This window comes from Arachis ipaensis, chromosome B08, assembly GCF_000816755.2.
Source record: "Arachis ipaensis cultivar K30076 chromosome B08, Araip1.1, whole genome shotgun sequence".
NCBI classification, from domain to species: Eukaryota; Viridiplantae; Streptophyta; class Magnoliopsida; order Fabales; family Fabaceae; genus Arachis; species Arachis ipaensis.
Genome location: NC_029792.2, coordinates 91,744,867 through 91,757,271, shown reverse-complemented (window position 1 = coordinate 91,757,271; position 12,405 = coordinate 91,744,867). Strand labels below are relative to the sequence as shown.

Below are 12,405 nucleotides of genomic sequence, written 5' to 3'. Positions count from 1 at the left end.
CAGTTAAAATATAAGAAAGATAGAAAAATATTGTTATTGATTGTGTGTACGTATGTAAATTTATGCTTCACTATTTATAGAAGTCAAATGTTTACTTTTTTAAACTTCTTTAATATAATTCAGTTTTGAGAATGTGAGCCACCCATAATGAAATCCATATCATCATCTTTATCACAATACTCCTCCTTAGATGACCACTTAGGATTATGCCTCATTAAAATCTTACTAAAGAAAAATTGAATGGAAAAAAATTTTAGTGAAGAAAAAAGAGTACAATATTCTTTGTGATGGAGACTGCCTCATTAAAAAACTTGTCAAGAAAAATCCAATTGGAAAAAAATCTGACCAAGGAAAAAATAGTAAAGTCTCTTCCTCTTTTCGACATTATTTAATATCTCGAAATCGGTGCATCCCAATTTGATGTACCAATTTTTCAAAGGAAAATTTTGGAAGTAACTTAGTAAATAAATCTGCCAGATTATCGCTTGAGCAGATCTGTTAGACATCAATTGTTCATTGGTTTTGAAGATCATGAGTGAAGAAGAATTTGGAAAAAATATGTTTTGTTCTATCACCTTTGATGTATCCACCTTTAAGTTGAGCAATGCATGCTATATTATCTTCAAATAGAACAGATGGAGCTATCTTATAATCAATCAGTCCACATGATGACAGAATATATTGGATCAAACTCTTGATCTAAAAATACTTGCGACTAGCTTCATGTATCGCTAGTATTTCAGCATGATTAGAGGATGTGGCTGCAATCGTCTGTTTCGTGGACTTCCATGATATAGCTATACCACCATATGTGAATAGGTATTCTGTTTGAGATATTCCTTTGAGTGGATTAGACAAATATCCTGTATCTGCATAGCCAACTAATTGTGACTTGGATTCATATGGATAAAATAGTCCAATATCAACCGTTCCATGAAGATATCGAAAGATTTGTTTGATTACATTCCAATGTCTTTGGGTTGGAAAGGAATCATACCTTGCTAGTAAATTTACAGCAAATGATATGTCAGGTCATGTATTATTATCAAGGTACGTTAGCGCTCCAATGACACTAAGATATGGTACTTCAAAACCAAAGATATCTTCATTTTCTTCTTTAGGATGGAATTGATCACTTTCCACATCTAGAAACCTTACGATCATTGGGATACTTAATATATGTGACTTGTTCATATAAAATCTTTTCAAGATCTTTTCTGTGTATGTCGTTTGATAAATAAAGATCTCGTTTTTTGTATGCTCGATCTGCAAGTTGAGACAAAATTTAGTCTTTCCAAAATCTTTCATCTCAAATTCTTCTTTTAGAACTTTTATAATTGTTGGAATCTCTTCAAGGGTTCCAATGATATTTAAATCATCAGCGTACACAGCAATTATATGAATCCAGATGTAGATTTCTTTATGAAAACACATGAGCAGATATCATTATTCTTAAATCTGTTTTTGGCTAGAAACTCAGTAAGACGATTATACCACATTTGTCCAGACTGCTTTAGACCATATAAAGATCCTTACAGTTTTACTGAGTATAAATCCTACGAATATTCATGGGATGGTTTAGATATCCTTAGTCCTTCAAGGACTTTCATATAGATATCACGATCTAATTATTCATATAAATAGGTTGTTACCATATCCATTAGATGCATATGTAGTTTATGGTATGTGGATAAACTGACCAAATAACGTAATGTTATTACATCTACTATAGGAGAATATGTTTCTTTATAATCTATACCAGGCCTTTGTGAAAAATCTTGCGCCACAAGTCTAACTTTGTATCATACAACTTCATATTTCTCATTTCGTTTTCTCACAAATACCCATTTGTATCTAACAGGTTTTACATCTTCTGGTTACAGACTAGAGGTCCAAAGACTTCACGTTTTGCAAGTGAGTCCAACTCAGCCTTCGTAGCTTCCTCTCTTTTTAGCCAATCATTTCTTTGTCGATATTCTTCGACTGTTCTTGGCTCGATATCCTTACTTTCATGCATGGTGTGTAATGCCACATAATATACAAATATTTCATTGACAATTGTTTTATTTCGCTTCTATTTTTCTCCTGTAAAGACATAATTTATCGAGATCTCATCTTTTTCACAATTTTTAGTATTTTCAGGTACTTGAACGTCTTCTGATGTCAAAACTATATCAGAATTTTGGACAATTGTAGATTTCTTTATTATGTCTTTATCTTTTTCAACAAGAATAATATTGACCTCTTTTCTTTTTTAAGGATTTTTATCTTTGGAACCGATAGGCCTACCACGCTTTTGACATGAATTTGTTTTGGTGGCCATTTGTCTAACTAGGATATCAATTCGAATTGGAGCATTTTTAGCTGGTATATAGGATTTAGTAATCCTTTTCTTATTAGAAAATACATTAGGCAATTCATTTGCTATTCTTTGCAAATGTATAATCTTTTGAACTTCTAGTTCACATTGCCCTGTTCGAGGATCTAAATGCATCAAGGATGATACATTCTAATTAAGTTCCTTTTCAAGAAGCTTATTCTCTCCCCCTAATGTTAGAAATTTTAATTCATTAAAATGACAATCTGCAAATCGGGTTTTAAACACATCTCTTGTTTGTATCTCAAGATACCTCACTATAGAGGGAGAACCATATCCTATATAAATTCATATTTTCTTTGGGGTCCTATTTTAATGCGAGAAGGTGGGACAATTGGGACATATGTCGCACACCCAAATATCCTTAAATGAGAAATATTTGGCTGCTAGCCAAAAGCTAATTGCAAAGGAAATAATTGATGGTAACTTGTTGGCCTCAATCGAATAAGTGCTACAGCATGTAAAATGGCATGCCCCAGGCAGAGGTTGGGAGATTCGTTCTCATAAATAAGGGCCTAGCAATTTGGAGGCGTTTAATAAGTGATTTTGCTAACCCATTTTGTGTGTGAATATGAGCTACTAGATGTTCAATACTTATTCCGTTAGCCATACAATAAACATCAAAGGCTTGGGAAGTGAATTTACCAGCATTATCAAGATGAATCGCTTTGATTGAATTTTCTGAAAACTGTACTTTTAATCGAATAATTTGAGCTAGTAATCTCACAAACGGCAGGTTGTAAGAAGACAATAAGCACCTATGTGACCATCTCAAAGATGTGTCTATTATGAGCATAAAATATCTAAAAGATTCACATGGTAGATGAATAGGTCCACATATATCACCTTGAATCCTTTCAAGGAATTTAGGAGACTCAAATCCAGCCTTTACTAGTGATGACCTTAAAATTAGCACAACGAAATTCACTAGATTTAACAATCTTCTAGTTCTTTAGTGAATGTCCATGAGAATTTTCAATAAGTCTCTGCATCATGGTTGTTCTAGGATGACCCAATCGACCATGCCAAATTATGAATTTATTTGGGCTAGTAAATTTCTAGTTTACAATAACATGTGATTCGATTGTACTAATTTTAGTATAGTATAACCCAGATGAAAGCGAGGATAACTTTTCTAATATAATCTTTTATTTGAATCATGAGTTGTGATATATAAGTACTCATGATTTTCTTCATTCATTGTTTCAATATAATATCCATTCCAACGAATATCTTTAAAACTTAACAAGTTCCTTAAAGACTTGACAGACAATAGTGCATTATTTATTTTGAATTTTCTTCCTCTGAGAAACAAAATCATAGCTCTTTCTAAGCCTTCTATCACATTGCCTAAGCCAATAATAGTATTAACATATTCTTCTTTTGGCACAAGATGAGTAAAATATATATTACTTTTGAGAATGGTATGCAAACTTACACTATCCGTAAGGCAAACATCTTCATTATATATCTTTACTATTTTTTTTTGGACATGCTAATGACACTAGAAGTACTTTCTTCTTATTAGCGTTATAAACATATATATAAATATATTATTAAACATTATTTATATACATCATACTCGAAATTCAAATACATAGGGAATAAAACTTAACAAAAAATTTTTTTACATGATTTATTTATATAAATACTTTAACAAACCTAAAAATTAGACTTTTTTATCATTGATCAAATAGACAATATTTTCTTTAAGATCCTCAAAGAAAGCAGATACTTCATAATGAGTGGTGTAATTTTTAGCAACATTCTTTAAAACAAAATTTGTCTCCTTTCTTTTGTCATCCTTTTTCAAAGATGCTTGATAAATATCAACTAAGTGCCTTGGGTACGACAGGTATGTGATCAATGCCCCTTTCCACCACAACGAAAATATTTATCTTCTATTGATTTATTTTGTCCATTATTTCTTTCTTTATCCCACTTCTGGTGAGATCCTTTCTTGTGAACATAATTTTTTTCTTTTCATAATTTTTTTTGTTACCAAAATCTTGCCATTTACCTCTTCCGGGGTTATAATTTGCCGCATTTGTTTCAGAAAATGAGGCGGCGCCAGTTGGACGCACTTCATGATTCTTAAAAGCAATTCATTGTTACGTTTAGCAACAAGAAGACCAGACATTAGCTCAGAATATTTTTTAAATTCTTTTTATTGATACTGCTGCTGTAGGAGCACATTCGAGGCATGAAAAGTTGAGAAAGTTTTCTCTAACATGTCATTATCAGTTATCTTTTTCCAACATAATTTTATTCGTGAGGTAATTTGGAACATTGCTGAATTGTATTTATTTATGAATTTAAAATCCTATAGACGCAAGTGTGTCCACTCACATCGGGCTTGAGGAAGTATTACTATTTTTTGGTGATTATACCTTTCTTCAAGGTTCTTCCACAAATTTGTAGGATTTTTTAGTATGAGATATTCATTTTTTAATCCTTTGTCAAGATCACGACGAAGGAAGATCATGGCTTTGGCATTATCCTTTTGGGATGCATTATTTTCAACTTTAATGGTATCTCCAAAATTAAATCCATTGAATCAAGATGAATTTTGGCATCTAGTATCCATGATAAGTAGTTGTTTCCTGATATATCAAGAGCATTAAATTCAAGATGAGAGAGTTTTGACATAATAAAAATTTATTACCTGAGTCTTCCTAAATTTTGATTAGAGTCTCGTGCTGATAACGTGATATAAAATAAATAAATAAGGTAGAGAAAATAAATATAAAATAAAGAAGTATAAATAAAAGACTCTAGTACTAATATTCACAAATATAATAATCTCAATATAATAGAGATGATTCATATATATTTACTAATATATGTAGTAACGTATATGTAAAAGAGAGAGAAGAGTATTTTATATATTGACACTGAAGATATAAGAAAGATAGAGAAATATTGTTATTGATTGTGTGTACGTATGTAAACCTATGCTTCATTATTTATAAAGGTAAAATGTTTACTTTTTCAAACCTCTTTAATATAATTCAATTTTGAGAATGTGAACTGCCCACAATGAATGGGCATTCACGTCATCATCTTTATCACAACAATGAGAAGTAAGTAACTCTAATTTTTACATATATAGCACTACTACAGACAAAGATGACTGACAACCATTTCAACGGTCAATTATAAAGTGGAGTTTACTAACAGTCAGACTGTCATTAATAAGGGATTTCTATTATTAAATTTGTATTTTTTTTTAAGAATGTGTGTTCAGCATTATATTTTATATTTTGGTTTCGTTAGGGAATCAATTAGGATGAAGTCAACTCCAACCAACTAATTAAAAAATAGTTCTATTACAAAATAAAACAAAAAATAATTCCCGTTACTCTAATTTTTTGAATTTTAAAATAAAAATAAAAGAGAATTGGCTTAAATGGTTTATACTATAGTTGGCTCCTTAAACTTTTTATATTTTATTATAATTTGATCATTTTAATTGAACCACGGTTGAATCGGTTGAGCTACTAAATTAATACTCCAGTAACTAGAGTGATTCACTGACTGGTTCGATTTTCATAACTTTTGATAAATCAACCCCCGACAATTAACTACTTGAACTCAACGTATAACTCAATGACTAGCATTTGTGTTCGAATTTGATGGTAAATTGAAAACATTGTTTGTATACTTATCTCGTCAGTCACACATATTATTCAAGGTGGCTTGTAAAAAATATTTGTCATTCTCTTCAATATTTAATTAACAATGCTTTGATAAAAAATAATCTTAAATTCCAAAAAAAAAATTACAAAAGGAATAATACATAGATTTTTACAAAAAAACTAATCCCTCGACTTGAATATTTAAAAAAAATTCAACTGTTGTAATATATTTTCAAACTAACACCACTCTTCATCTTATACTCTCATTTAAGTCACTAAACCAAAACATTTTTCTCCAATCACACTCACACAAAGAAAAATAGCAAACTGAGGAAGAAGAAACAAACATGACGAAGAAAAACCTGCCATCTCAGTTTAACTTTATCTTATATTTTCTTACTAGCCAAAACACAACCTGGTGTTTTCGATCTAACATTTCGTTGATACCGGTCTGACAATTCGGTGGTCCCGACCATACAATTCGTTGCTTTTCCAATAAAACGTTGCCCTTCAACACAATTCAGCGACACCAAATTGATTTTTTCAAATTTTTAAAACAAAAAAAATTTGCAATTTGGTGACAATGGTTTCTTAATTAGCATGCCCGCCCCCACTTTGGTGTAAAACATATGAAACCCAAATATTCTTGAATGTCACTTTTGTCTCCAATATTCAAAAAAAAATTAGCCTCAATATTCATATTTTGATATTTGTTGTCAGTTTGATTGGTAATTCTCATAATTTGGCTCATTTAATCCATGGTTCTAAATGATTAAAGATTCGTACTTTATATAATTTTGTAAATATTAGGAAAAACAAAATTCTTATATTAGTAAAATATGTTTTTATTTCATTCAACTTATCCTAAGTAAAATTTTAAAGTAATCCTTAAAATTAGTGTTGTACACTAAAATTATCTTTAAGAATTAAATTGCAAAAAAATATCTTTAAAATTGGCCAATATAATTCATGTTAGTTCTTGCTTCTTGACTCATTTTTTCGTCAATAGCATACTAAAGTAGTTTGATGACGTAGTATTTAGTGACACGAGTCACATCATGATTTCCTCACATGTTATTAACATGTTATTAATAGTGTATGTCATCAAGTCATATAAGCTTTTAACGAAAATATGTCATAGACTATATTTTGGTACCATTTGAATTTCAAAAACACTTTTAATATATAACCTCCATCTCAAAAACTACTTTAGGACTTTAGTTGTCTATACCTTCAGCGTGACCAATTTATCAATGCAACAACATAATATGGTCTAGTTTGCACGTCTAACCCATGAGACTTAAACTAGTCGAGATAGCATATTTAACCACAAGCTTAAACCCAGTCAAGTTGAGTCGTCAGATAGACATATATATGGTATAATGAAAATTCACCTACACTTTTTGGTTAACCTACTTAACCAATATCGAAGGTTTTAGAATCCCTATTACCTACTCCCAGAAGATGGTAAGCGTGCAATTCTGATATATAAATAGAAGCCCTCAAAGCAGATTCTGAAGGGATTATACTACAGCTTGGACTGCCTGAAGATCAAAGAAGACGTTATTTATGGAACTTATGCTAAAGTTACCAAAGAGTAGACTGAATAAAGAGCAACATATCCCGAAAAAAAAAAAAGGAAGAGAGAGAGAAAGAAAGAATAAAGAGGAAAGTAACAGTTCAGTTGTTTGTGTGATATTCCCCACAATGCTATATAATGTAACGTTCATGACGGAGGTGTGACAGATTAGAAATATAATTCCTTTGCAAGTTCAATAACAAATATCTTAATATGTGGTAGGCAATAATATTGAAAAAGATGGGAAGCGTCTCAAATCTGGTGGCTCAAAATCATTGATTGGAAACAAGAGACAATAGTTGACTGGGTGTGAAATGTGAAGATTGCTTTACAAGGCAAAAATTATGGAGCTCAAGTTTTTCATGTGATCCACTTCTTTTTTTCAATCATAATGCCTTCATATCCATACACACAATATTTGTGACCCTAAGTCAGGACTTTACAATCATGAATTTACCAGCTACTACTACTGGTGGTAGAGAGTTCGGGCTAAAAGGCTTTTATTCACAAGGAACTCTCAATTCTGTCCATCGTTATCATATCAAATCTGGTAGGCTAAAAATTGTAGAATTATGTTCAGTACAACCTGCCTCACCTCCAAAAGCTGAAACTCTATAGTTTGTCTAAATTACAGCCAACATTCCTTAATTGATTTGTTATGCGTAGGGTGGTTAATGTCACATTTATAGAAGGTGTCTATCATATTTTACAAAATTCAAGAGTTAAGTATCATATAATATAACTTTCAAAAGGAATTAGTGTATATTCATACAAATAGAAATAGGTTTAACATGCAATAACCAACTAGTTTCAAGTAATTTGGTGGAATTTAACCAAAGCTAAAAGCATGCTGTACCAGCGACAAACTTGAGATAGTGTTCAAGATCAAGGTTGACCAAAAAAATTGCAGAAATTCATGGATGATTATTATTATTATTTGAATTTATGGCTCTCGGCCTGGGTTTACAGTTACACGCAATTTGTGTGAGAAGCAAAATAACTCAACATGATAAGATTTACACTAAAGATACTCGGAAAGGTCCTACAATATGCTCTTTTACAAGGTTGTGAGAGAAGCAGAGAACATGGCCACCAACGATGAGAAAATTATTCGAGCTGAAAATTGTCTTACACGGCAACTGGTGTGGCTTCATCGAGGGCAAGGACACCAGGAAGCTCTTTTCCTTCCAGCAACTCCAAACTGGCACCACCACCTGTGGATATGTGGCTCATGACATTTGCAACTCCCACTTTCTCCACGGCCGCAACGGAATCTCCTCCTCCAATAATTGTGGTCACACCCTTTCCGCTGAGATCAGCCAGCTTCTTTGCAATAGCCTGAAAGAAGGGCAGGAAACTTAAAATAAAATTAAATAAAAAATACATATAATAATGTACTTGGCTAAGAATATGCTGTGGCAGCTTCAATTAATTATTTAATATGGTATAAAATAAAATGGACAACTAGGTAGGTTACATGAAGTACAAATTAATTCCAATTGCTGTTATGGGAGTATGCACAAGTTTCGTTAGGGGGTTAAAAATGGAGTAGAAATTTTCATGTATGAACTTTATGTGTAATTTACACATCAACTGTGTCCATCACATTTTCACTCCAATTTTACCCCAAACTAAAAATACAAGAAATTTTATACCAGCCGTAAACATTATTAAACATATAATATGAACCATTTTCAATATGCTGGTATTCTTGCATACCTCTGTCCCAACAGCAAATTTGTCAAACTCAAAGACTCCCATTGGTCCATTCCATATAATGGTTTTGGTAGTTTCCAATGCTTCGTTGAATGTTTTAATAGACTCTGGACCAATATCCAGGCCCATCCAACCGTCAGGAATCGCAGACGCTGGCACAACCTGAAAACGGTTTAATGTAAACATAAGTTCTTGCTCCAAAAGTTTCATAACAAAAGAACAGAACATTTTTAAGGATCAAATGATTCTGTGCAGCATCATTAAGTGGTTAAGGTTCAACTAACCAGGTCTTCCAGGAAATAAGATATCTAAAAGAAGCTTAGAAAACAAACCTTGCTGTTTGCATCGGGAGCGAATTTGTCTGCAATCACCACGTCAGATGGTAACAAGAGAGACACGCCCTTTGCCTTAGCTTTTGCAAGGAGAGATGTAGCAAGATCTAACTTATCTTCCTCTACAAGGGAAGAACCAACTGAGAGACCTTGTGCCTTGTAAAATGTGAAGATCATACCTCCTCCAAGTAGAAGGATGTCACATTTTTCGAGAAGGGATTCAATCACTCCAATTTTGGATGAGACCTTGGAACCACCCACAATGGCAGCAAATGGCCTCTTTGGGTTTGATACAGCCCCAACAAGGTAGTCAAGTTCCTAAACATGGGAAGATCAAGTGAAAGTTAATTATTAAAGAATTCACAATACATATATATACATATACATATAAAGTGTTAAAAAAAACTGAGTTAACTTCTTTCCCCTGAAGCCTTTTTCAGGGAGACGTGAGGTTTCATTTCTCAACAATAGATCAAATTTATAATACAAAAATTGTAATAAAAGTTATAGTATTGAAGTTCACAAGCTTTGTTTGGATAGTCTTCAAAAATGTTCGGCTCAACTGTACATGATAATGAAGTAATAGCGAAGAGAGAGCTAAACACACCTTTTGCAAAAGAAAACCAGCAACGGATGGCTTGAGGAATTTAGTGACTCCCTCTGTTGATGCATGTGCCCTGTGAGCAGTACCAAATGCATCATTAACATATAGATCTGCAAGAGCAGCAAGCTTCTTCGCATGCTCGGGGTCATTCTTTTCTTCCTCCTTGTAAAACCTCACGTTTTCCAGAAGAAGAACACCTCCATGAGGAAGTGAAGCCACCAACTTCTCTACTTCGGGACCAATACTGTCATCAGCCTTGACAACCTACGAAGCACCAAGATTCAAACAGATAAAGACAAGAATATTGCATAACTATCCACCAAAAACCTCATCATCAGGAATTTTTTCCCCTTCTCTGTTCTCCAACTTACTCAAGATATAAACATACCTGGATACCAATGAGTTCAGAAAGACGGGGTACAAGAGGTGCCAAGCTGAACTTGGGAGTGACACCCTTCGGTCGTCCCTGGAAATTTCACAACAAATCACAATGATTCAGCAACAAAAAATAAAATTAAAAAAAGAAAAATTAGATTTATGTCATGGAAGCCAGCACCGATAACAATTTTATAAGCTTATAACAGAAGTGGAAAGCCACATAAAGTATAGAGTAGATGATGGATTCGAATGATCCGAGCACTCCTTTTGAATATGAAGATCACACAAAAATGAGAAATCGGAATGTTTTTCCACATATAGCAGCACCTTTGCTTCTGCTTGATTATCATGGACTAGCTAAAATCCACTTTCATAGCCACCAAATACATTAGAACTATTACTGAGAAATATCGAAAACTATACATAGACTGATGAACTAACCATTACTCTACATGACTACATGCATTGCAAGTAAAATTCAACATAGAGAATCCAGATTAACAAGTTTGAAAACCAAAGACCCCAAAAAGATCAATTTACAATTATGAAACACTGAAACCAGAATCTGTCATCTACCATTAATGTAACACACCAAGTGGCTGAAAAAGACTAGCATTAGAAGTCCAGCACCCTTGTATTCACAAACTACATGTCTGATTCACTTTTTTGTCATTAAAATTAACAATTAGGTATCCGAAGTTGCAAAATGTTGATCCAATCAGTAACTTGAACCAAATTTGCAACTTTAGAAACTAAATTACTAAATTAATTTTACAGAATACTGAAGCAAGTATACATTTTATTTTCTGTAGTCCCGTATCTGTCTCCCTATCTCTCTATTTCTGTTTCGAACACAAAATCTAAAGGCTGCCTTCACGAACAAAATGACATTCACCATTCAGAAAACCGAACTGAACACCCCAAAAAAAGAAAAAATTTACAGCAACAAGAAGTCAAATCCAGCATAAAAACGATGAATCTAGCATACAAACTTAGGTCCAACTAACATTTTAACAGAAAAAAACAAATAGTCATATTCAATGTAACAAAAAGAGCAGCTGAATCTTGAGGACATTATTACCAAATGACTGGAGAGAATGACTTTGGCACCATTCTGGATGAGGTGCTTGATGGTGGGAATGGCGGCACGGATCCTAGTGTCGTCGGTGATGTTCTGGTTATCATCAAGTGGCACGTTAAGGTCAGCCCTAACGAACACTCTCTTTCCTTTCAAGTCAGCAGCAGTCAAGTCCCCAACGCTCTTCTTCGCCATGGAAACAACGCCCCTCACTCCCTTCCCGGACGACGCCGAGCTGATCCTTGATGCCACGTGGAGGGCCAGGAGCGGGTCCGCCGCGGCGAAGCCCAGGCGGCGGAGGCCGGCTGAGCGGAGGCGGAGGCCACCAGATGTGGTGGTGGGAGAGAGGTGGAGGAGGGAGGAGCGAGTGGAGGATGAGGAAGTGGAGGAGTTGGTGGTTGAAGAGAGGAGAGAGAAAGTCGTTGGGGATGCTGACGTGGCCATTGTTGAGAGAGAAAGTTATTAGTCTGAGAGAGAGTGTTGTTGTGGTGTTAGTGGGAGTTAACGAGAGCAAGAAGGTGAGGGGTTTTCTGAGGGTGTACAAGTGTGGTAGCTTTTATGTGGATGTGAAATGCGAGGGCGTTTGTTTGTGGACGTGAAGAGCAAAGGCTGGAAATGATTGGGTATGGTGAGGGGATTTTGGATTTCCTCTTATCGTTGAGGAGAGGTTCATGTCACTCCTTGCTTTTCACTCATATATTCA

General features: G+C 33.8%; 1 protein-coding gene across 1 annotated transcript; it reads right to left on the bottom strand.

Moving 5' to 3' along the window:
• LOC107612994 (phosphoglycerate kinase, chloroplastic) lies at positions 8,486 to 12,350 on the bottom strand. Its single transcript, XM_016314808.2, has 6 exons — positions 11,706 to 12,350; positions 10,635 to 10,712; positions 10,250 to 10,510; positions 9,643 to 9,960; positions 9,314 to 9,472; positions 8,486 to 8,932 (listed from the first exon to the last, which is right to left on the bottom strand). Exons 1-6 carry the CDS (start codon positions 12,144 to 12,146, stop codon positions 8,723 to 8,725), a joined length of 1,467 nt encoding a protein of 488 aa, XP_016170294.1. The 5' UTR covers positions 12,147 to 12,350; the 3' UTR covers positions 8,486 to 8,722.

Excerpts from the sequence above, each read along its gene's own strand:
- LOC107612994 (XM_016314808.2), bottom strand. The coding sequence starts at position 12,146 with ATGGCCACGTCAGCATCCCCAACGACTTTCTCTCTCCTCTCTTCAACC. Across the intron at positions 10,713-11,705 it reads TCATTCTCTCCAGTCATTTG|GGACGACCGAAGGGTGTCAC; the intron begins GTAATAATGTCC and ends TGAAATTTCCAG. Across the intron at positions 10,511-10,634 it reads CTGAACTCATTGGTATCCAG|GTTGTCAAGGCTGATGACAG; the intron begins GTATGTTTATAT and ends GGTGCTTCGTAG.